This window comes from Caretta caretta, chromosome 20 (genome assembly GCF_965140235.1).
Source record: "Caretta caretta isolate rCarCar2 chromosome 20, rCarCar1.hap1, whole genome shotgun sequence".
NCBI lineage: Eukaryota > Metazoa > Chordata > Testudines > Cheloniidae > Caretta > Caretta caretta.
The window spans coordinates 18,629,567-18,654,712 of NC_134225.1; the positions used below are offsets into that span (position 1 = coordinate 18,629,567).

Here is a 25,146-nt window from a genome sequence, read left to right on the forward strand (position 1 = left end):
TGCAGGGTCTGGCCAGGAGCTAGAATGAGGGAGGTGCCTCAGGGTTGGGGCAGGAGGTTGGGGTGTGGAGCGCTTACCTGGGGCAGCTCCCATTTGGTGCGAGGGGTGCAGGTGGATATGTGGGCGAGAGGGCACAGGAGCTCCCCATTTGGTGCTCAGGGTGGGCGTGGGGATGTGGGGGGGTGCAGGAGTCAGGGCAGGGTGTGTGATGGGGGTGCAGGAGTCAGGGCTGGGGAGGTGGGCTGGGTCGTGGGGATGCTCCCAGCCCCCTGCCCTGAGCAGTTCACAGCAGGGGGTATACCCCCATTCCACCCCCTTTCCCAAGGCCCTGCCCCCGCCTCTTCTCCAATTCCTCTTCTCTCTGCCCGGCACACTGCTGACCGGGGGCAGGGGGCAGGGAGTGGAAGCAGGGTGAGTCCGCAGCGCGCTGGGGGAAGAGGCGGGAGAGGTTGTTTGGGAAAGGCAAAGTAAAGAAATCTCCAGGTGACTAGTCCTGGGTCCCTCCCCTGCCGGCGGTTGGTACCACCTGGGGCTGCGCGACACGAGAATCAAACCCTGTGGTGCTTAGAGATCTCCTCTCTGGGGTGCTGCTGCGGGGTGCCACAAGGGTTTCCGAACGTGGGTCTCTTTGAACGCCACTTGGAGAGCCACCTTTGATGTGCTGCAACCCCCTGCTGTTCGTCTCTGCGAGCGGGGCCCCCAGCAGTGGACTTAAGGACCTGCACCCCTCTGACTCAGGCCTCATGTGAGCCACAAGCCCATCACTCCCCCTCCCCCCGATTTCTTTTGCAGCCCCAGTAGCTTGGCCTGGGGGACACTGTACTTGTAGGATGGTGTTTTTTCCAGGGGTCTGCCCCCCAGTGCATGCAGGATCGGCACTGAAGCCAGAGGGAGCCTCTCACGCTGCTTTTGGCCCAAGGATTTGAGAAGAGCGGAGACCCAGGGCGCTGTTTTAAGCCCTGCTGTGTGGGTGTTTCCCCTTCCACTGGCCATTGTCCCATCAGTTCTGTTGCGGGATCTGTTGCTGTTTGTGTCGTCACACCTCTCTCTGAGTTGACAGCCATACTCTGGGGCTGCTGCAGGGCGGGGGAGCTGTTGGATGTAAATTCTCCTGGTTAGAAGTCGAGAGCAATCAGCTCAAGCCCCCTGTCTCTGTCAGGAGTGGAGGAGTTTTGCTGAGGCTTGGGTCCATTCCCCTAGTCTCTGATCCTGCTGTCTTCTCTGCTCCTGGGTAACGACCAAGGCCGGAAGATTCCTGGATCGGGCCCGAGCTTCGCGTTGACTCTGGTTGTGAGGGCTGGGGAGGGAGGGAGATAAATAAATGAAGGGAAACATGAGCCATGGAGCAGAAACGTCCTGCCCCAACCCCAGCAGGAACAAAGGCGCTAAGATGTCACCGCTTCAGAAGCTGGAGAGCCTGGCTGGGCGGATCTTCTACTGGGGGTTGCGCAGTGAGGCGGGGGCCCCGGCCGGCAGCGAGATGGCCCATGTGTCCGAGCACACTGCCGCCTGGAATGAGCAGAGTGAGTTGGGATGGGAGCCCTGTTGGTAGGACCACGTGCAGCCCCAGATCCCAGGGGGTCGGGCTGCCGTGATTCAGTGCTGGGGAAGAGTGATGCAGCATCTGAGTCCTAGTGGGGATGCGGGGGGTGTCCCTGTGATGTAGGTGCCATTGAAGTTTGTGGTGGCTTCTGTGGAGAGACCACGGATTGAGTCTGGTCTGGTCTGCTCCCCCCTGGAAAGGTTCCCTGCGGGGCAGGGTCAAGGTGAGGGGGAAGCTCACTCAGCGGATGAGGCCTTAGGAGCTCTCGGTTCCCAGTCACCGCTGGCAGCAGCTTGACATCAAGGGACTCGTCTTCCTGCCGCTCCTGAGCCATCAGCCGTGTTGCGCCAGCCACGCGAGCCTCTTGCCGTGCTGAGGAGCTGATGGTGGTGCCGTGGAGGCGTGGGGTGGGACGTGGGCTCTGGAGATGGCAGCTCTTATGTCAGGAGGGCTGAGCCCGCCAATCCGAGTGTGACTTCTCTCCTCCCTGAGCGTCTGCGCCGGGCCAGTTTGTGCGGTGTGCTGCTCCAGCGGCTCTCGCTGTTCTGCCGATGGTAGCTAATCCCACACACAACCCCTCCGAAGGGAGAGGTTATCTTTGTTTTGCGATGGGGGGAAACTGACGTGCACAGAGGGGAAGTGACTTGCCAAAAGACTTGCAGACTTGGGGGCGGAGCTGGCTATGGAACCCAGGAGTCCTGGCTCCCGGTCTTCCATACTGGTTTAATGGTTAGAGCAGGGCCTGGACATCAGGACTCCTGGGTTCTGTCCCCAGCTCTGGGAAGGGAGTGGGGTCTGTGGATTCTTCTCTTCCTCATTACTCCCTCTCTCTTTCTTCCCCTCTCTATTCCCACTCTCCCTCCATTCCAAAGGCCAGTCCCTGGTGTGTGGCCCCTCCCGTTCCCCCCAGTGCACCTGGGAAGCTGCAGGCCAGACGCCTGGTTCTTGATCGCTGCAGATCTTTGGTGTGGGTGGGAGGCTGGGCACTCGGATCCCTTTGCCCTGAGTGGCACAAGGACCCACTGGCTCCCCTCCGTGGGAGAGTCATGGCTACTTCCCTGTGCTGCTGGGACAGATTTGTGCCCTCTCATGTCACTTACACTTCCTCTCTGACATCCTGGCTCTCTTTCCTTCTCATCCACTTTCACTTCCTCCTTCTCTTTCACGCTCCCTCTTTCCTTCCCTCATTCCTTCCTTTTATTCCTCTCCTCCCCAGCTGTGACTATCAGAGATGAAACCCCCCCCACTCCCAGCTCCCTATTTGCAGCCTGTCAAGTGTTACCTGGGCGTTGATCAGCTCGTGCTCTTGAATTAACTGCACAGCCGCTTGGGTCGAGGTCACATCCCCACTCCGTGGCCCGGGCTGTAGTTTTGGGTGGGTGGGATTCCCATGGGGGATCTGGAAGTCCCCATGTGACCCTAAGCAGCTCTGCTCCCTCTACTGGGGGCTCTGGGCTAGCTCGGTGGGGGAGGGGAGATGAGGGGGATGAGCTACCTCTGGCCTCCCGCCAATCCCAGGCCCCCTCTGGATGTTCAGACAAGGCTGTAACAATAGTGCTTGGCAGGGCAGCCAGGATTAAAATAGCAAATTGTAAAGCACCTGGTGCCAGCAGCTTCTCCGGCACCTTTAACCCTCTGCTGTCTCAGCCTTCCGAGCGCTGCCCCAGATCCGGCGGGCATGGCGCGGGGGGCAAGTTAGCCCAGTGAGTGAGAACTAACTATATGCCACAGTTTGGTAGCACCAGGAGACGGGACTCCTAGGTTCTCTCCCTGGCTCGGGGAGGGCAGTGGGGTCTATTGGTTAGAGCAGGGAGCCTGGGAGCCAGGACTCCTGGGTTTATTCTCTTGATCTCAGGCACTTCTGAGGGCCCATCACTGTAGCATCTGAGCACCTCAGTCAATGCATTTATCCTTACAGCTTGCCTGTGAGCAGGGCTATCATCCCCAGTGTACGAATGGGGAACCTGAGGCACAAGGCGACATCTCCAGGGTCTCATGGCAAGTCCGTGGCAGAGCCAGGACTAGAACCCAGGTCTCCTGATTCCCAGGCCAGGGTCTGATCCACTGGTTGGCACTGATTCTGCCCACTTCTCTGACCCAGCAGAGCAAGGCACTGATACCGGGCAGGGCATCGGGGGTTTCCTCTGCTTCGTGTTGGGGGCAGCGCTGTGGAAGCTCCTAGGTGGAGCATCAGCAGTTAGCAAACCCATGCTGGGACTGGAAACTATCAGGAGGGAGTAGGAGGGGCCCTTTGGGGGTGTTGCCTTCTTTGCTAGCTGCTGCCTGTTAAAGGGGATGGACTCTCTGTGTGTTAGTTACATCACAGCCGCCCATCCAGCTGCGATCTGGAGTAACTGTTGACTAGCTGGAGGTCAGGAGACTCCTCATAGATCACTGCCCAGTCGCAACCAAATCTCCCTCTGCAGGTTCCTGCCCGCCTCTTTGTCTCAGACATCCAGGCTTCGGTTAATTTCACACTAGATCAGCAGCCCTGGCCCTCCCAGCTGAGAACCCCAACAGGGCTGCCATCCCTGCGCTGTCTGCCCTGGAGGGACCCTGCCGGTGGCTGGGACGAGGGACCCCTGGTGCCAGACCCTGCTCCCTCCTCATCTGAGGCTGCTACTGGACTGGCACTAGAAATCGGGGCAATTCGCACTAGGACCCGGGCCAGCAGCCACTGTGTGAAACCAGTTTGCATCTCAAAGTGCCCTGGAGTTAGAATAAATTGTTCTGCCGACCTGGAGCCTGATTCCCACCTAGGATCCACGTAGCAAAGATATGCAGCCCCCACGCTGCCCCCACGAGCTGACCCTCCTGGTCTGTGCTCTGTTTCTCCGCTGCAGCCAGGTGGAGCTGTGGTGGTGGTGGGGGGGGAAGCTCACAGGACTCTAGCTGAGAGGAGGCGTTTTAACCATCTGAAACAGAGCTGGCTGCTCTCTGACCTTGGGTAACTGAGACTCTGCTTCTTGGCGTTAACCCCTTTCTGCCTGGGATGGCCTCTTCCTCGCCCGCAGGTGGCAAAGCACGCTGGTCTGTTGCCTTGGTGGTGACTATTCAAGCCAGCGGGAAGCTGGATGCTCTGTGGGGGTTGAGGAGGAAGTTGGGTTTCCGAACCGTCATGCCTGGGAGCTCTCCTAGGAACTGCAGCGTGCCGCAGGGGTTGGGGGCTGACGCTTATGTCCCAGCGTGCAGCTCGGGGGTGCTGAGTTGCGGGGGGTCACTGCGCCTTGCAAGCAGTGCTGCACTAGGGGGCGCTGTGCTCCAGGCTGGGAGCTCGGTAGGCGGCGCTCACGCCAGTGCTCCAGTGCGGCACCAGAGGGCGCTGTGCTGCAGGGAGCAGCGTGGGGGCTGCTCTCTCCCCTCCATCAGTGCTGAGCCCAGTGCCCCACCTTGGTGCCAGGGGGCGCTGTGCTGCAGGGTGGTGCTCTCCCCTCTCAATATGGACTCCGGTGCTGGGGGCTGATGCGAAGCCAATGGTGCTGTGACCCAGGCTATTCACAGGCTACGCCCAGGGTTGGCCCCAGCCCCAGCTCGCCTGTCTCCAATCTGCCTCCTTAACCCCTGCTCCTGCCATTCCGGGGTCACCCGCTGGCATGTTCCACCCCAGAGGTGGCTGCAGCTCAGCATCCCTGCATGCAGCTTGTCTGTCACTAGCTTTGTGATGGGCTGGGAGGCCAGATGCTGTGTGAATACAACTGATGGCTGCTTTGCTGTGTGTCACCGGGAGGGGGCGCTAGCCAGGATCAGTGGAGCCGGTCTTGGGGCCAGGGGAGAGGGGGAAGGCTCTCGTATCTGGCTTCACTGTTTTCTGCAGTGCCCGTGTAACTGACTGCTGAGCATGCGTGAGGGGTTCCCTGTCTGTGTCTGATGTGCTGAGGATCTGAATCTTACCGGCCTAGCCGGGGAGCCGGGGCTCTTTAGCTCAAGCTGGAGCAGCCCCTGCTTTTATCTCTCGAGGGCCCTGGTCCCCCCTGCGCCAGGCAGCGCAGCAGCCAATAGCAGAGGTTTTGCACATGAGCTGGTGACTGGGCTGGGGGGTGCCACAGAATTAGGGTGTAGATGACATTGGGTCCTTGCAACAGCTGTGTAGGGACATTGAGAGAGTTCCCTCAAGCCGTAGCCTGAGAGCCAGGACTCCTGGGTTCCATTCCCAGCTCTGCGAGGGGAGTGCTGGCCCAGATTCTAAGGCTAGAGAAATTCACCCACCTGCATCTGTATTGGTCGTAGTGGTGAGAGGCTGGGAGGCAGGGCTCCTGCGTTCTGTCCCTGGCTCTGGGCGGTGAGTGTTGTCTAATGGTTAGAGTAGGGCTGAAGGAATCAGGACTCCTGCGTTCTGTTCCAGATCAGGGAGAGCAGAGTCTAGTGGTCGGAGCAGGGGCAGTACAGGGTATCTGTACTGAGGGACAGTACAGGATTGTTCCGGTATTAAGCATTCAGAGGGAGAGAGCCTCCAGCCTTTCCCTTGCGGGCAACGGCCCTTCTGGCTATCCGATCTCTGGCTGGTGGTGGAGGAATTTCCCCTTATGCTATTCCAGTCCCCCCTTCCCCTGCCAGAGCCGTTGCTGCTGCTTCCCTTGTCTCAGAGCAGCAGAAAGCAGCTTCCCCTCCTTAGCCAGCCTGACACTGTCTCCCAGCGTGATCTGCAGCCGAGGTACAGCTGGGCAAGGGATTGATCAGAGGGCGGGGCTCTCTCCTGCTTTTAGCTTTGGCCCCTCCCCTCACGCTCATGGCTCGGCTCCAGAGCTGTGTTTATTGAGTGTGGCATTAAATCTGGCCACTGGGAAATCGATCAGGGCTGCTGCTGCATCAGCTTCCAGCCCTGGGGCAAAAGTTCTGTCCTTCATCTGTTCCGATAGCGGGCGGTGGGGGTGAGGCAGCGTGCTGGCATCGGGATCGGAAACTCCAGGAGCTCCGTGCAGGATCCGGCTGTAGCCTGGCGCTCTCTGGGTGCGGGGATCCGGGCGGCGTTTGCCAAGGAGGGAAAAGCAAACCCTATAACAGGAACCCAGGAGTCCGGGGCAAGACTGACCTTGGGGAAGACACTGCTGTATCCAGGGGCAATAGGCGCTAACGGGCACAGACTCCCTGCGCCAAGGGAGCTTGAAGGCACCTGTCACCAGAGGATCCGGGCAGCGCGATGGGGCCCTCCAGCCTGGCATATACCCGGCCCCTCCGATGCAGCCGAGGGAGTGGTGGTGCCAGAGACACACCCTGGGCTGCACATGGAGGCCTTGAAGATGGGAACTGAGAACTTGACTTGGTTTGAAAGGCAGAGGCTCGAAGGTGAAGCATGAGGTTGGAAGCTGCTACCCACAAGCTGGCGTGCGCTTGGTTTCTGTAATCACAAATGTTGGGCCTAAAACTTGTCATGTCTCTTTAAGAGTAGTCTGCCCTCTGATTAGGAGGCTCAGCTCTCTTCCAGATAACTCTGATCTCTCCTAATTACAGATCCCTAGAGCCCTGGTGCTGGGCCCTGCTGGGCTTTGAATCAGGCGCTGATTTCCACTCCGCAGAGAATGGCTTTGTTAACCGGATCTGTGGTCCTAAGTGGTCCGACCTTCTCATGCATTTTCCTTTCTGTGTACCGGGGTTGGTGTCTGTCCCAGGTATTCAAATAATACCTCGTGGTGCTGCATCGGGTACAAGAGAACTGGATGCATTGTGATAAGCAAGAGTGCAGTTTAGCAGTCACAGTAAGGAATGGGAGTTGGGATTCCTGGCTCTGGGATGGAGAGTGGGATCTAGTGGTTAGAGCGGGGGGCCTGAGAATCAGAACTCCTGGGTTCTATTCCTGAGAGTCAGGACTCTTAGTGCTCTTCTCAATTCTTCTACTTCCTGTGCAACAATGGGCAAGGTCACATCTCCCTGCCTCAGTTTCCCTGCCCATAAAAAAGGAAATAGTACCTACCTCCTTGAAGGTCTAAGGAGGTTAAGGTTTTGCTAAGTTCCTTGAAAGGTGATACAAAAGATTAGCGGTATGAAAACGTCTCCATTAGCCGATATCCACTGGTGTTTTTCCTTGCACAGGTCAGTTTGTTAGTCTATTGTGTAATTAGACACAGTCAATTAGTTTCATATGCCAGATTCCTGCCATCTGACAAAACTGACAAGAATAGAAATGTGTTCATGGGTCTTTAAAGGGGCTCTCTCAGCTGAAAGGCCACTGAGCTGGAAAGGAACGTTATTAAAACAAGAGGATTCTAAAAATCCAGTTTGCCATTTACTATTTACGAGTTACCGTCAATGGCATGCAGGCTCCTGAAGCCTATAAGCCCTTTGGAAAATGTTACCCTGTTCCCGCTATTGCTTTTGCTCATATACTAGGGAGCTGGGCATCCGTATAAAATCCTGAGATAGGTAAGTCTGTCTGCTTAGCAAAGGAGATCTCAGTGGTATCAATTTCACTCCTGCTGAAAGTAGATTTCACTCTAGAGCTCTCTGAGCTGCAAGAGGGGTGAGGGACCCTTCGTCTGTTTCAAGTGGGACGTAGTTTAAAAATAATTGGAATATTTCAGGATTTGTTTTTAGACAGCATTGGGGGGTGGGGGTTAACCAAAACTTACGTTTTTGGAGGCCAAATTTGAATTGGCTGCTCGTTCAATGGTTTTTAATTACAGTAGCCCCCAGAGATATTGATTGCAACCGAGGACTCCTTGTGCCTGGGTTCTGTACTTTCACCAGGGGGAGAGCTGTGAGTGCAGTGGAGGTGTTGGTTTTGGTAGGGTCTCTTTTTATATGCCTGTGCTGTGTTGTGTTTAGCACATAGCACTAGGAGGAAGAGGTGGGGAAGTCTGAGATGATCCTTAGATCCTGTGGCAATCAGTTCCACCCTCTTGGATGGGCTCCCAAAGAAGCTCTGTCTCTCTCACAGACGAGCTTCACCTGGGTGGTAGAAAGTGCCATGGGACTGGAGGAGTGGGGCTGTCAGCCACAATCCCCATCCCAGAGCTTTCGGCTCTAGGGGTCCCTGGCCCAGGCCCAGGGCCCTGAAGAGAAAGAACGAGACTCTAAGATGAGACAGGCCCAAAAAGGGAACAAATTATTGGTGTTGGGCCAAGTGAATTAGAGGCTGGTGATGCAGAGAAGATTCCTCCATCACTGTCTGGGGCTGCTCCCAGTTTATGTAACTGATTAGCAGAGCCTCACAAGTCTTCCTAGACCTCCAGAAGAAGGCAGAATGGCTGATCTCCCCTCCCAAGGCACTGATCTGGTGTGGATGATGCCAGGGAAGAACAGTGGGGGGAGGGGTGTCGCAGGTCAGGGCAACTGCACCTGTATTTGCCCCTCATGGTCCAGCCAGGGAAGCCACTTAGGCTTCTGGCTCCCAGTTATCACCTCTCTTGGGCAGAGACCTGCGTCTCTCTACTTCCTGCCCTGGGGATTTCCAGGCTGCACAGCTCCCTGCCTACACTGTGAGTTCCCCAGCAAGCCAGACTGCCTCAGCCGGCCTGGTTTTCCCTCCTTCCTCGGAAGCTACAAACAGCCCAGTCTCCACGGGTATAAGGTACCACACAGCTGTTAGCAAGCACATTGATTCTTACAGTAAAAGCATTGCAGGGAAAACCTCTTAAAAACCAGCAAAGAACCAGCACGCCTGCTAATAAGCTTTCCAAAGATCACCCCGCTTCCAGCCAGGTAACTCACAGGCAGTGGGTTTCTCCTCGGGGAGCGGCTTCCAGCAGCTGAGGTTTTGCATAACAGAAGCATTACGTTTGCATACCCCTCCCCTTAGAGATTTCCTGGGAAATGTACTTAACTTTAATAGTTTCAGATGGTCCCTCAAAGCCCATAACCCTTCCTTGGGTTTCCATCGGAGACGTCACATACAGTCCCACAATAATACATAACCGCCTGCCTTTGTAATACAATGAACTCCTAAGCTACTTAAACTTAGTTCTGTAAGGTACGGCCAGGAGAGTGCAGGAAATTGTCTTCTCTGTCCCGTGTCCATGCAAGGATCCCTCTTCCCCGCCCCCTTGGGGCTGGGATCGATGGTGGGAGACAGTGGCTGGTGAGCCAAGCCTGTTTCTATAAATAGTCCAGAGAGAGTAGGAGACAAAGTGAAAGTAGGTCAGACAGACTGAGCGTCTGGGGAAGCAGATGTGAATTTAATCCCGCTCTGTGGGGCTCCACGGGAGATGGGCTGTGGGGACTAGAGGATGAAGGGGGTGTGGGCGGGGGTAGTTGGCCAGCAAATAGCTGATCCCCAGAACCCTTTCAGGGCTGCCCTGCCCTGTCCTGTGGGATCAGGGGAATCCCCGTAATCTTGGTCTCCTTCCCTCCAGCAGTGAATCAGTCACATCTGTAGGATGTTGTTCTGCTTCGCTGGTGCATTTCAGGCCCTCGCCTGGCCCATTTCTCAGCCCTTTCTTTAGGGCAGGGATGACAGGACTAGAGCGCGGTGATGCCGGGTTTCCACAGAAGTGTTGCTATTTAATGATTAAAGTGGGGGGCTCCTGGGGTTCTGTCCCCAGCTCTGGGAAGGGAGTGGGTTGTAGTGGAGAGAGGGGACCGGCAGGGAATTGACTCCCGGGTTGTGCATCTGTGACCCCAAGAACTGCAGCACCCAGATCTTGATCTAGGCTTTTAGCTTGTCCCCTCCCTGGCGTCTCAGCACCAATGATCCCTGGGGGAGGCAGTTAACTTTATGCACCTCCGGTGTGGGGGAGACTTGCCTGTGATGGTGGGGGCAGGGGGGAGCTCTGGGCTCAAAGCCACCCCCTGCTGCTGCTCTGTGCTTGTCCTCGCTGCTGCAGCCATTCCAATCCCGTGGGCGTCTCTTGCACTGTTAAGAGCTGCGGGACTTGTCCCTGTTGGGAGCAGCAGGAGGCAGCGAAGATAAAAGGGGCTCTCAGTACCAAATATCCCTCCAGATGCTGCAGATTGCTCCAACCCCCATCCCGCTTCCTCCCTCCCATGGTTCTGGGATCTGGCAGCAAGGACAGGGAGCCCGGCTGGTGAAGGAAGGATCACCTGGCTGGATGCCAGAGAGCGGGACACGTGGCTGGTCCCAGGCTGCTGCTGTCGAGACTGTGGCAGGTTGTTTTAACCCCTTTGTGGGCAAAGCCCAACTGGGGTTTGTGACTTTCACAGCTGCCTTCTGCAGCTCTCTGTGTGTGCACGGAGCACCCCCTTGTGGGCTGTTGGTGTCATTGATCTGTGAGGCCTGCACGGTTGAGAGAAGGCTACGCACAGGCCTCTGCCCTTTGAGCTAAGGGGGAATCTCCTTCCCCTTCACCCCCCTTTGCTAGCAGCAGTAGTAGATCCCGTATCCTCCCATTAGGGCAACTTGATCCACGCATCTTAACATCATTTGACTGGAGGGTTGTACGAGTGTCTCCTTGTGGGGTGCAGGTTCTGTGTCGAGGGCGTGGACCAGGCACCCCAATGGCATGTTCAGTGGGGGGATAGAGGCACAAGTGCATCCCCTTGGTGCTGGGGGCTACATTAGCCCTCCTGACAGCGCTGTTCGGTCTGTCCAGGGGCAGGCACGGGGGTGGCGGTATTGCGGGAGCGCACCCGCATGGATCTCTCTCTAGCCAATCCCCAGCTGAGCTGTCCTTTGTAGCCAATCAGGCACCGCCATCCTGCTGATACGCTTAAAATCCCCGGCCCTGTTGTGACTGTGTGCCTCTTCGCTGAGCCGGGGTGGGGCTGAAAGGGGAGCTCTGCCCACCAGGCTGGGTGCCCCCCTCCTGACTCCTCACACTGCTTGCTCTCTCTTTCCCTTACAGTGAAGGAGTTCCTAGCCAAAGCCAAAGAAGACTTCATCAAGAAATGGGAGAACCCCTCCCAGGTACTGTGCCCCCAACCCAGATCACCCCCCACCGCCGCCTAATCAAGGCCTTTGCAGCCCCAGGCTGATTACTCAGCAGTCACCCCCTGGATCTCTTTCCACCTTGCCACACAGCCTCCGCTGAGGGTCTGGGGTCATTTTTGCTCCTGGGGGGCGGGGCTGAGTGGACCATGTTGCTCTTCTGCCCCCCTTTCCCCCCCCAGTCTGCCCTCTGGTAACTGAAGGGCCAAGAACTCTGTAGGTTGAACTCCTCTCTGCTGTGGGAGGGGGACACTAACCATGTGGGACTCCTCCTGATCCAGCCTGTCTCCCCCTCCCGCATCCTCCTTCCGAGGCTCCAGCGCAGTCGTCCAGCCCAGCCCCAGATTGGCTCCCAGGGGGGTTGTGCTAACAGGGACCCTGTTCAAAGGGCCTCCATTTCCTGCCTGCGCTTGAGCGCACTGCCCCAGTTTGTAGGTGCCGGAAAAGCTTTTGCGGTCAGCCTGGGTCTGTCCCTGCTGGAAATCCCGCCTGGGGTGGTTGTGGGTAATTCCTGAGGCAGAGCTGCTGGTCCCTCTGCAGCACTGTCACTTTGCTAGTCCTCCCGCACACCCTGTGTCATTAACGCCATGGCACAGATGGGGAAACTGAGGCCCAGAGGGGAAAGGGACTTGGTCATGGGTATAGGAAGTTGGTGGCAGAACTAGGAAGAGAGCTTTTGACTCCTAGTCTCCTGCCCTCTGACCACCACACTTCACTCAATCTCCTCACAGGTCAAGGGCTAGAACCCAGGAGTCCTGACTCCCAGCCCCGCCCCCGCCTCTAACCCACCAGCCCCACTGAATGGAGCTGGGCGGGTCGCCTGTCTGGAACTGGAGTTTGGTTCTGCCCAAGGAGTAGGGAGTCCCTTGTCAGTGTCTCCTTAAAAACGCAGAGCCTTCCTTTGGCGCCCTCTGGTGGTGAAATGTGACATCTACTTCTTCATATTTCCATCTCACCATCAACTGCGGAGTACAGGATCCGGCCCCACGGGCAGCCACCCCACTCCCTCGCTTGCCTGCGGCCCCATTAGACTGGGGGAGGGGGATGCAGCATCTGCTCAGCCTTGTTTTCAGGTCTCTGAGCCGCTGCGGCGCCCTGGACTCTGAATGGACTCGAGTGCCCAGCGTGGCACAGAACTAGGCCCCTTTGCAGTGTCCTGGGCTGCGCAGCCCAGGCCAGGGAACACTGTGGGAGCAATGTGGGGCAGCCCCCACTTGGAATGGGCACAATGCACTGTGGGGTGCTGGAAAATAGCATTGGCCTTCTCAGCTGCCAGCCACTCCCCAGGGTTGTGCCATGTCAGTTGCCTATCCAGAGAAGGCCATCCCACCGTCAACCTCAGCCTGGACCAGTCCACACAAGAGATCCACTTCCTGGACACTATGGTGCTAATAAGCGACGGTCACATAAACACCACCCTATACCAGAAACCTACTGACCGCTATCCTTACCTACATGCCTCCAGCTTTCATCCAGACCACACCACACGATCCGTTGTCTACAGCCAAGCTCTACGATACAACCACATTTGCTCCAACCCCTCAGACAGAGACAAACACCTACAAGATCTCTATCAAGCGTTCTTACAACTACAATACCCACCTGCTGAAGTGATGAAACAGATTGACAGAGCCAGAAGATTACCCAGAAGTCACCTACTACAGGACAGGCCCAACAAAGAAAATAACAGAACGCCACTAGCCATCACCTTCAGCCTCCAACTAAAACCTCTCCAACGCATCATCAAGGATCTACAGCCTATCCTGAAGGACGACCCATCACTCTCACAGATCTTGGGAGCAGGCCAGTCCTTGCTTACAGACAGCCCCCCAACCTGAAGCAAATACTCACCAGCAACCACACACCACACAACAGAACCACTAACCCAGGAACCTATCCTTGCAACGAAGCCCGTTGCCTACTGTGCCCACATATCTATTCAGGGGACACCATCACAGGGCCTAATCACATCAGCCACACTATCAGAGGCTCGTTCACCTGCATATCTACCAATGTGATATATGCCATCATGTGCCAGCAATGCCCCCTGCCATGTACATTGGTCAAACTGGACAGTCTCTACGTAAAAGAATAAATGGACACAAATCAGATGTCAAGAACTGTAACATTCAAAAATCAGTCAGAGAACACTTCAATCTCTTTGGTCACTCGCTTACAGACCTAAAAGTGGCAATTCTTCAACAAAAAAACTTCAAAAACAGACTCCAGCGAGAGACTGCTGAATTGGAATTAATTTGCAAACTGGACACAATTAACTTAGGCTTCAATAAAGACTGGGAGTGGATGGGTCATTACACAAAGTAAAACTATTTCCCCATGTTTATCTCCCCCACACCCACCCACTGTTCCTCACACGTTCTTGTCAACTGCTGGAAATGGCCCACCTTGATTATCACTACAAAAGGTCCCCCCCCCCCCCCCCCGCTCTCCTGCTGGAAATAGTTCACCTTACCTGGTCACTCTCCTTACAGTGTGTATGGTGACACCCATTGTTTCATGTTCTCTGTGTATATAAAATCTCCCCACTGTATTTTCCACTGCATTCATCCAATGAAGTGGGCTGTAGCCCACGAAAGCTTATGCTCAAATAAATTTGTTAGTCTCTAAGGTGCCACAAGTCCTCCTTTTCTGTCTTCATATCAATGTTCTCAAGAACAACCCCAGTGCGGGGCTAGCGGGTGCTGTGCTGCAGGGAGTGGCGGGCTCAGTAGGGGGCGCTCTCCCATCACAGTCAGTGCTGACCCTGGAGGGGCTGCCTTTCTGGTGAGCTATAAAAAACGAAGCTCTGACCCCCTCATGGTCAGTAAAGACCCCGCCGGTCTTGCAGTGCAAATCCCACTGTCGCGAGCAGGTTCCTTCTTGATGCCCCCAGGACCAGTCTGGCCCCACATCACGTTTGTTTTCCCCCTTCCAGAACACGGCCAGTTTGGATCAGTTTGATCGAATCAAGACCCTGGGCACAGGCTCATTTGGGAGGGTGATGCTGGTGAAACACAAAGAGACCGGGAATCACTATGCCATGAAGATCCTGGATAAACAGAAGGTAAGACACTGGGGGCTGCTGCAGAGATCTGGCCTGGGGCTGTGGAATCCCCAGTGCGGGGGAGGGATTTGGGGCTGAACCCTGCGTGGGGATGCTGGAGAGGGGAGTGCGTGGGAGGCATAGGGGGTGCTGTGCCAGCAGAGGAAGATTTGATGTTGCTACTTCCTTTTCTCTCCCAGGTAGTGAAGTTGAAACAAATTGAGCACACCCTCAACGAGAAACGGATCCTCCAGGCCGTCAACTTTCCATTCCTCGTCAAGCTAGAGTATTCTTTCAAGGTAGGTGTCCTTCAATTGCCAGCCCAGCCCTGGGCTCTGTCTGCCCCCGACTCCCACAATCCCCTTGATATGTTTCCTATTTAAAACCAAAGCTGTGCTGAAGGGGTCGAAGGGCACAGTCTGCATCTCTTGTATCCTGAGAACAAACCTTCCTGGCGTGACAAGTTTGGAGCTAAGAAAAATCAGTTTGGATCATTCCCCTTTTTCACTCTCTTCTGTTCTGCTTTTGACTCCAGGTTTTGAACAGTGATGCTTCCCCCCGCAACCTGGTCAGTTTTGCTTTCGTTCCTAGTCAGTTTTAGTTTCGGCTCCCATGCGCTGGCCCTAGGGCATGAGGTCTGGCTTGCAGGGGAGTCTCAGAGGAAGTCCTAACTTAACTTCATGCAAAATTGGCTTTGTGGAGACTTTGAAACCATCACGTGGGATCGTTTCCTCCTGATGGAGTTTCTGTGAAAGCTAAAATTCAGGCCCCAGCGATGGGGCTTGGAACCTCTTCCCTGAACCTGGATCTTGGGGCCTGTGAGCTACACTCTGTGTGTAGGATGGAGAGCAAAAGTAGTTGTGCCTTAGAGCTGTGGCTGGCCTGATTAAAGAGGGGCTGGCTCTGAAGGGAGATCTGTCTCCTGTCTGTCAGCCTGAGGTTAGTGGGTTGTAGCGAGGAAGAGTTGTCAGCTCAGGGGAGGCTGCAGGATAAATTGCAGCCCCTGCGGGAGCCTGGAGGCTAGAGTGAAGGGCGTGTTAGCAGCAGGCAGTGCTGGCAGAGTCGTTTTCTTGGGGCCCCTCATCATTCTAGGGTTAAATAGCTTTGATCTTGGCCCCTTGTCTGTGGAAGCTGCTACAATGGAAATGTCACTCCTGCTCAGTTCTGTGTAGCTCTCGGGTGACACAGTGGCACTGGGGCCAGTGGCTGCTGTCACACAGGCTGGCTCGCTGAGCCAATCGATTCTCCTACGACAGCGTAAAATAAATACCTGAATCCGCGGGTGTAAATGTGGGAGAACTTTGTTGAAATCAATGTGACTGCTCTGGATTTACCCCGCTGAGCTAGGAGTCTGTCCTGGTACGTGCTGACTGGGCCCCATCAAGGTACCACTAGGGTGTTGGGGCCTGTTTAGTTGGTAGAGGGTCAGGAAGGCCCATGTCATGCAGACCAGAACTGCCTGAGCAGGGAGACCAAGGATGGGCTATGCTGCCAAGGCTGAGCTCCCTTCGTCCCCTTAGAGACAGCAGGGTTCAGGCATTGTTCCCCGTACACTCTTGGGCACCCACCTTTACCCTGGTCCTGGGGCTCAAGGGCTAACCCTCTTAATTTAAGCACCCACCCTCACCCTTCCATGGGCCCAGGGCGTCTCCTCACACTCTGTGGGTTTGCAGGGTGTTTTACCAGTGAAAGAGCCTCGCACAGAAATATCCTTAACCTCTGTTTATTAACAGTTACTGTCACGGACTCACAGGTCGTGCCCACTCTTGGCCCCGTGCAGGCCTTGGGGGGAACCCCTTCAGTGCGACAGCCCTTCTCCAGCCCTTCTCGGGGATCCAGTCTCTCTCGGGGTTAAGCCCCTCCTTCTCCTGGAACCTCACCTCTCTGAGCCTTAGCACACCTGTCTCTCACCGGGGGCCCCCTCAGGGAGTCCACTGGCTCTGGACCCCCGGGGCCTCCACTCCCAGAGGGAATAATGCAACCCTGTTCTCTAGACCGGAGCGCCTCTCAGCCGGCGTAAAACAGGAGGGTTTATTGAGCGTCTGAACACAGCATAGGAAACTCTCAGAGCCCTCGGGCCTGCCCTCCCCCAGCACAGCACATCCAATTCTCGCCTGCATCAAGGTGAGCTCTGCCTGCTCTCTCTCTCCAGTCCCGAGGCCCCCTGCTTCCCAGCTGGGCATCTGATATCACTTCCTCCAAGCCCCGCAGCTGTCCATTGTCTTCTCTCCTGGTAAACAGGGTCCCCTGGGCCTCCTCTCCTCTCCTCTCAGCCCTCCTTTGGCCCCCTCTGGCTGGAACTGCCTGGTCAGGTGACCCGGGTCCTCTCTTCACAGCCCATTGTCTTCCCTCTGGCCAGAGCCAGCTGTGACTCCTGAGCTGGGCCTCCTGGTCACCAGGTCACCAGTCGCTGGGGTATCCATTCTCCAGGCCATTGGCTGGGGTCCCAAGTTCCGTCCCTGGTCCTCTGTAACAACAAACAACAAAGCCTGGGAATCAAGCAGGGAGAACTGGAAGTCCTGGCACAGTCAAGGAATTATGATGTGATTGGAATAACAGAGACTTGGTGGGATAACTCACATGACTGGAGTACTGTCATGGATGGATATAAACTGTTCAGGAAGGACAGGCAGGGCAGAAAAGGTGGCGGAGTTGCATTGTATGTAAGGGAGCAGTATGACTGCTCAGAGCTCAAGTATGAAACTGCAGAAAAACCTGAGAGTCTCTGGAATAAGCTTAGAAGTGTGAGCAACAAGGGTGATGTCCTGCTGGGAGCCTGCTATAGACCACCGGACCAGGTGGATGAGGTGGAGGAGGCTTTCTTCTGGCAACTCACGGAAGTTAATGGATTGCAGGCCCTGGTTCTCATGGGAGACTTCAATCACCCTGGTATCTGCTGGGAGACCAATACAGCAGTGCACAGACAAGCCAGGAAGTTTTTGGAAACTGTAGGGGACAATTTCCTGGTGCAAGTGCTGGAGGAACCAACTAGGGGCAGAGCTCTTCTTGACTTGCTGCTCACAAATCGGGAAGAATTAGTAGGGGAACAAAAGTGGATGAGAACCTGGGAGGCAGTGACCATGAGATGGTCGAGTTCAGGATCCTGACACAGGGAAGAAAGGAGAGCAGCAGAATATGGACCCTGGACTTCAGAAAAGCAGACTTTGACTCCCTCAGGGAACTGATGGGCAGGATCCCCTGGGAGAATAACATGAGCGGGAAAGGAGTCCAGGAGACCTGGCTGTATTTTAAAGAATCCTTATTGAGGTTACAGGGACAAACCATCCCAATGTGTAGAAAGAATAATAAATATGGCATGCGACCAGCTTGGCTTAACAGTGAAATCCTTGCTGATCTTAAACACAAAAAAGAAGCTTACAAGAAGTGGAAGGTTTCAGAGATTGGTTAGTCTCTAAGGTGCCACAAGTACTCCTTTTCTTTTTAAGAAGTGGAAGATTATACATATGACCGGTGAAGAGTAAAAAAATATTGCTCGGGCACGCAGGAGTGAAATCAGGAAGGCCAAATCACACCTGGAGTTGCAGCTAGCAAGAGATGTTAAGAGTAACAAGAAGAGTTTTTTCAGGTATGTTGGCAACAAGAAGAAAGTCAAGGAAAGTGTGGGCCCCTTACTGAATGGGGGAGGCAACCTAGTGACAGGATGTGGAAAAAGCTTATGTACTCAATGCTTTTTTTGCCTCTGTCTTCACGAACAAGGTCAGCTCCCAGACTACTGCACTGGGCAGCACAGCATGCGGAGGAGGTGACCAGCCCTCTGTGGAGAAAGAAGTGGTTCGGGACTATTTAGAAAAGCTGGATGAGCACAAGTCCATGGGGCCGGATGCGCTGCATCTGAGAGTGCTAAAGGAGTTGGCGGATGTGATTGCAGAGCCATTGGCCATTATCTTTGAAAACTCATGGCGATTGGGGGAAGTCCCGGACGACTGGAAAAAGGCTAATGTAGTGCCCATCTTTAAAAAAGGGAAGAAGGAGGATCCTGGGAACTACAGACCAGTCAGCCTCACCTCAGTCCCTGGAAAAATCATGGAGCAGGTCCTCAATCAATTCTGAAGCACTTAGAGGAGGGGAGCTGGGGGTCCATGGGTGTCAGGATCAGGTCATCCTGGGACTCCAGCTTCTGCATGGTGTGCTTGGCACGGTGTTGAGGTCTGGTAGCGCTGATGTTGGGCTGTGTCCTGGAGCTGGTTCCCAAGAACTTCCTTTTGGTCCCCAGTTTATAGAGTGAAACTTGAGTGCTGCTTAGCTCTACCTAAACCTATCATTTTACTGAAGTATTACAAAATACTTCTCTGACCAATCCGAACATAATGTGAAACAATTCTTTACCCAGGCGTACCTTGCCACCTTTGTTGATGTACACCTGGCAAAATTAGTTATCGAACAGAAACAATCAAAGAACCAGACCGATAAACAATAGAGAAGCGGGGACCAGAAAGGGAAAACAATCAAGAGGCAGAGATTTCACACCCACACTGCAGCTAAGTGATTCCTTTGAGCATCCTAAGATCTGTTTCTTTGCCTGGTGATGCTGGGCACTCTTCGGACAGGAGCCTTCTTAACAGCCCAATATTACATTGTTTTGATATAATTTAGATGGAATGTGAGGATGTGACTTTCTGCTTCTTGGCTCCTGCTCTCCTAATGTGGCTGCAGAAAAAGGTCTCCGACCATCCAGCATGGGGCGCTGTGCCCATGCCCCGGCTGGACCCTCTTTCCAGGGCTAGCTGGAAACTGACACTGGGCTGGAGGGCAGGGGCAGTGGTCTCCGCATGCGCGGGTGCTTAGTGCTCATTTTCTCATCACTGAGCCGGGTTGGGTCTCACTAGCGGAATGGCTTTGTTGGGCTCAGCGGAGTTACTTCGGAGGCTGCTCTTTGACTTTGCAGCCCTGAGAGAGGATGGAGCCAGCCTGGTCAATTTCACACTCTGCTTTTGACAAGTTTCACTTCCTGCTTCTGCTCTTTTGGGGTGTCCGACCTGGCGGCACGTTGGGTTTCCCCTTTGATCATAGACATCGCAGCTGGGAAATCCATCTTGCCCCCGCCCATCTCTGCCCCTAAACCAGAGGAGGGGAGGGGTTGAATTTTCTAGGGCTCTAGTACGAAATACTCCAAGCAAATAAAGCTTGCGCCCTCTCATTAGTGAGTCTGTTCCCCAGCCGCGTCTGTGCAGCAACTCCCACTGCAGGTGTGTGCCTGGGACCTTCGGCACCACGGCGCAACCCCTCTGGCCCTTGAGCCAAAGGAGTAACAGCAGCAGCTGGAGGCAGTAGTAGGCTGTCATCTCCCAGACAGCGGGTGCACTGCATTGTGTGCTAGGGGGAAGCCACGCCAGTTCATCAGGCTCCCTTGAGGCATGTGGGGTTAGTGCCCTGAAAAGGACGGGGCTAATAAAGGAGCAGGGGTGTGGTGAGCAGCTTCATCCCGGTGTCACAGGCACTGACGGGGGGCCGGAGTGGCTCCATCCCTTGCACTCAGTTTTTGCTGCATTTCCTTCTAGGATAACTCCAATCTGTACATGGTGATGGAATACATCCCGGGCGGGGAGATGTTCTCCCACCTACGGCGGATCGGGAGGTTCAGGTGAGTGTTGCCATGGGAGCCGATGTTGGGGACAGTGTCGCTAATGGTTAGAGCTGGGTGGCGGTTAGACTCCTGGGTTGTATCCCTGGTTCAGGGAGGACAGTAGGATCTAGCACTTAGAGCAGAAGGACTGGGAGTCGGGACTCCTGCGTACTATTCCTGCCTCTGCCATTCACTCCTTGTGGGAAGGGGGGAAAATTACTCTGTGCCTCAGTTTCCACAGCTGTAAATTTGGGATTGAGTTCAGTAGAGAACTAGACCTTTTATCCACTAGCAGCATCTGCAGCAACGCTGGCTTTGATCCTCCTACTGCAGGGCGTGACCTGATCCCCAGCTGGGCTGGTCAGGAAGGGATTCCCCATGGGGAGAGCGGCTGAGGTCTTCTGCCAGCATTAGCCACAGTCAGTGGCAGAGATGCCAGGCTAGATGGAGTCATGCTGGAAGGAGCTGGGGGTCCATGGGTGTCTGTATTGAGTCTAGGGGCGAGACGCTGGTCTGGGAGGGGCTTGCCCTGGGTTGCCAGGCTGGATGGAGTCAGGGGTCTAGCAATGGTGGGTGGGATGTGTGTACTAGGGCTAGTGGTCTGGCTTGGGCAGATGGGGCCACCGGGCCGATAAGGGTTGGGGCATCTTGCCTGAGGATCTATAAGGAAGGTGAAGGTGTGGGCGGCAGGAGGCCGAGGGTGCTGGGCTGGCTGAGAGGGGGCGGATCTGGCCCGGGATGCCCACGTTCTCCTCCCACCTCATTGCAGTGAACCTCACGCCCGGTTCTACGCTGCTCAGATCGTCCTGACCTTCGAGTATCTGCACTCGCTGGATCTCATCTACCGAGACCTGAAGCCAGAGAATCTCCTGATAGACCAGCAGGGCTACATCGAGGTGACGCTGCCGCCCCCTCCCACTCCTTCCCGTCCCCATCCCAATGCTGGCTCCTGGCTCCCTGCAGTGATCTCCTGCCTGTCTAAGTCTCTCTCTGTTGCCATCCCCTTCCCAAAGCCAAGACACCCCCAGAAATATAACACGGCCAGAATACATCACAATCACCTGCTTCCCCCTTCCCCTCCTGCTGTCACAGCTTCCGGGCTGATCCAGCTTCTCCCCTCTCTCTGTTTTGGCTCCAGGTGGCCGATTTTGGTTTTGCCAAGCGGGTGAAAGGCCGAACCTGGACTCTGTGTGGGACCCCGGAATACCTGGCCCCCGAGATCATCCTCAGCAAGGTGAGCTGGGGAGGGCCTGTCTGCTGCCTGATCTCTAGCTAATCCCTGGCCACAAGGTGGTTTCCCCCCACACCTCAAATATTCAGTGCGTGACCCTGGCCTGCTTTCCCCGGGCAGGGTTATCACAAGGCTGTGGACTGGTGGGCTCTGGGTGTCCTCATCTATGAGATGGCAGCTGGTTACCCCCCATTCTTCGCGGACCAGCCCATTCAGATCTACGAGAAGATCGTCTCTGGCAAGGTATTTGGGCTCGGGGAGGGGACACTTGTGTGATATTTTGAGGGGGGGTTCACCAGCAAAAGTGGGGTGCCAAGTCTCAGCAACGGACCAGAGAGATGCTCACACACTGCACCCCACACATGCTAATTCTCTCCCATGCTACCCCAATCCCCAAGACATGGGCATCCTCCCTGTCATGTATCCCATTCCCCTGCACCCCAACACATAGACCCTCCCTTGCCACATACCCCTGTTTTCCAACACATGGACATCCTCCCCATTGTGTCCCCCACACATATCCCTACTTCCCCAACACATGGACTGCATCCCCCACCCCATCACCATTGGGCTCCCTGTAACTCTCATGGGGACTCCTGGAACCGGTGCCTTTGGTTTTCTTATACACTGTTGTGAATTGCAAAACTCTCCTCAACCCTGTTGTGTTGCAAGACTAAACATTCCTTAAAGACTTCCGTCATCTCCAGGCACTGGTAGAGCACTCATCACCATAGTAACCAAGAGCCCATAATGTTCCTCTGCCCACCCCAGCGCCTTCTCGCCAAGGATCTCCAAGCACTCATGGTGGACACGGTCAGCTTTAAACCTAGTGGGGTTTTAAAAAAACAAAGTTGTGTGGCCTAGTGGAACTCAACAGGCCTGGGTTCTGTTCCTGGTTCTCCTACCAGCCTGCTGAGTGACCTTGGGCAAGTCACGTCTCCCCGTGCCTCAGTTTCCCCTTATGTAAAATGAGGATAGTGATGTGGCAGCCCTGCTTTGAGATCTGTGGAGGAAAAATGCTCAATAAGAGCTGGGGGGCTGCTGCTAATGAACCATTTCAGCTCCTGTGTCAGTCCTCAATAGCCTGAGGACTAGCTTCTTGTCCACTCATTGTCCTGGAGTGTTTTTAAAGGGCTTGTTATTTATTATTAGGTGTATTACAATAGTGCCTACAAGCCCCAGTCATGGGTCAGGACCCCCCTGTGCTATGGGTCTCTACATTACTAGGTGTATTATGGTAGTGCCTAGGTGCCCAGGTGTAGCCCAGGACCTCCCTGTGCTATGGGGCTGTACATTATTAGGTGTATTATGGTCATATCTCAGCCCCCAGGCATAGCCAAGGACCCTCTTGTGCTAGGGGCTGTACATTACTAGGTGTATCTATGAATCTAGCCACAAGGGCAGGGCAGATAAAAGCCAGACCTCTGTGTCTCCTCCCCACCCCAGGTCCGGTTCCCTTCTCACTTCAGCTCAGACCTGAAGGACCTGCTCCGGAACCTGCTGCAGGTGGACCTCACCAAACGCTTTGGCAACCTCAAGAACGGGGTCAACGACATCAAGAACCACAGGTGGTTTGCTACCACCGACTGGATCGCCGTCTACCAGAGGAAGGTAAGAGGGCGGCGGCAGGCAGAGGAGGGCCTGGGTAACTCCCACCTTGTGCAGCCTCCGTCAGCAGGAATTGAACCTGGGATCATCAGTGCCCAGGCCTCTAGGAGCGCATTGGTTCCGGGACTCTGTAGCAGGGTGTTGTGGTTGGGTGCAACCACTAGGGGGAGATATGCTCCCCCAGCATTGGTTTAAAGTCGGGAGCCCTCAGTCACCTGTTTGTAACATGGTGGCAAAAGCAAGGTCCTGTCCCCACCCCCTGAGGACAACAGCCTACTACTGCTGCTGCCAGCTAATGGCGTTATTCCTCCATGTCTGGTGAGAGAGGGCTGGGCTGAAGGTTCTGATTAAAATCCTTCTGATGATGCAAGTGGGGGCTCTTACGGGGATCCAAGGGGCTCATGACCCCCTGCCCTTCCCTGATTGCAAAGTGAGAGGAGGGGGTTCTGGCTAGATAAACGGGGGCTTGAGGAGGCGCTGATCCTGCATCCCTCACCTTGTTGCGAAGCGGCCCGATCCTGTTTCCCTTAAGAGTGCTGGGGGCCCTGATCCTGGGCTCCTAAGTGGGGTCATGGGCTCCCCCTTCCATGATTGCAAAATGTGAGGGTTTCTGGCTGGATTGGGGACGGGGGGGTTGATCCTTGCCTGCCTTGTTGCAAAGTTGGGGCCTGATCGTGCCCCCCAGCAGACCCAGGAATGTGGGGGGGTGTACAAATGTTGATCCCTCACCTCGTCCCCAACCTCCCCCGCCCCTCCCTTTGCAGGTGGAAGCTCCCTTTATACCAAAGTGCAAAGGCCCCGGCGACACGAGTAACTTCGACGACTACAAGGAAGAGGAGATCCGGGTCTCCACCACTGAGAAGTGCGCCAAGGAGTTTGCTGAGTTCTAGGGCCAGCAGGGCGCCCTTCCCCCCGCCAGCCCCCAGGAGGGCATGCACGGAGCAGGTGGGGGCAGGGTTGGATTTGACCCCACCCCGCCCCGGGAAACACGTCTGTGTCCTCCGACAAAACTTGTGTCACTGCCCCCACTTCCTCTTTAACAGTGTGCTTCCTTGTAAACATATTTGAAACAATTACCAATAAAGTTTTGGGTTACTATGTCTCATTCTGACCTGAGAAACCTTTCATTAAAGCCAAACTGTCCATGAAAAGTTGTGTTGTCTATAAATCTGCATTTTCTAGCAATAAAACTCCCGCCCAGCTCTGCCTCTGGCTGCCACTGCCTGTACGAAGGAATCCGGCTGCAATTATTTAACGTAACCTTCGTATTGTTACTCGTAGCAACCTTTGTGCTTTGGGCACAAGGCTGACACTCTTTGTGTGTGAGGATTTTTTTCTTTTTCTTAAAGCACCAGTCACCAAATCATGCGAGTTTGATTAAAAAGCAATCAGGGCTTGTCTGCATGGGGAAATTTGACTGGAGTCACTATGTTCCACTGTAGCTCTTTCTGTTAATTTCCTTAGGTGGAAAAACCCTCCCTGTCTCGCCCCCTTCACTGCAGAGAAATCTTGAACCAGGTGACCTTTTAAACGTCCCCACAGCAGGAAGTGAATAAAAACACCCTGCCAAGTATTTATAAAATCTCACGATTTTGAAGCCAATCTCAAGATTTGGTTTGAGGCCCATCGTTATTTTTCACCGGTCAGGGTTCGCATCGCTGCAGCGACAGGAGCCAGGCAAATAGCCTTCCGAGTTTGCCCAGTTTATGCTTTGCAGCATTATCTCGGGTCTCTGTTGCTGTCTGGCTATGGGCAGATCCCCCTGTTTGTTAGGCGTGGGTCTTACATGAGTGGGGGGCCTCAAAAGGGAAACATGGGTGTGAAAATTGGCAGAGGATTTTGGGGTGGGGGCTGGCATTGGGCCTAAGCTACTTTTAGTTCCTTTTTAAAAAATCACTGAGATTGCATGTTGACTACCTTTAATGTATGTGTCAGGTATGATCCCCCTTTTACAGAGTGGAGCACACACAGAACCCAGGCGTCCTGGCTTCCAGCCCCTCCCCTAACCACTAGACACCACTCCGCTCCCACCGCTGGAAATAGAACCCAGGAGTCTGGATTCTCCAAGTCCTTTTCTCCACCCCGCCTACGTTGGCTACACCTCTGCAGACTGTCCCCGTCCACCATTTTGGATGCCTTCCATGATTAGCGCAGCAGGGCGGCTTCAAGCATGGCCCCTCCTTAATCCACCCCCCCCCATGTCAGAGGGCATAGGACTGATCATGTGACTGGCTACTATTTCCAGCAATACCAAGGGACCATGTTCTAGCGGTTAAAGTGGGGTGCATGAGCATGGGGGTGGGGTTGTGTGCTGGGACTC

General features: G+C 54.9%; 3 protein-coding genes across 5 annotated transcripts in view; 1 reads left to right on the forward strand and 2 right to left on the reverse strand.

Annotated features, from left to right (window-relative positions):
- Positions 1-25,146, reverse strand: part of LOC125627831 (cAMP-dependent protein kinase catalytic subunit alpha-like) — a 132,150-nt gene that overhangs the window by 74,222 nt on the left and 32,782 nt on the right. The window lies entirely within an intron of this gene.
- Positions 1-25,146, reverse strand: part of LOC125627833 (uncharacterized) — a 45,947-nt gene that overhangs the window by 5,070 nt on the left and 15,731 nt on the right. The window lies entirely within an intron of this gene.
- Positions 1,307-23,924, forward strand: LOC125627827 (cAMP-dependent protein kinase catalytic subunit alpha). Of its 2 annotated transcripts, none has more exons than XM_048832375.2 (10): positions 1,307-1,523; positions 11,278-11,339; positions 14,296-14,424; positions 14,604-14,702; positions 19,923-20,005; positions 20,757-20,883; positions 21,126-21,221; positions 21,339-21,461; positions 22,665-22,829; positions 23,591-23,924. In XM_048832375.2, the coding sequence occupies exons 1-10, from the start codon at positions 1,322-1,324 to the stop codon at positions 23,714-23,716; spliced, it is 1,212 nt and encodes a 403-aa protein (XP_048688332.2). In that variant the 5' UTR covers positions 1,307-1,321; the 3' UTR covers positions 23,717-23,924. The 2 variants fall into 2 exon arrangements, with proteins under 2 accessions (XP_048688332.2, XP_074977801.1); XM_075121700.1 differs by lacking the exon at positions 1,307-1,523 and adding an exon at positions 6,751-6,826.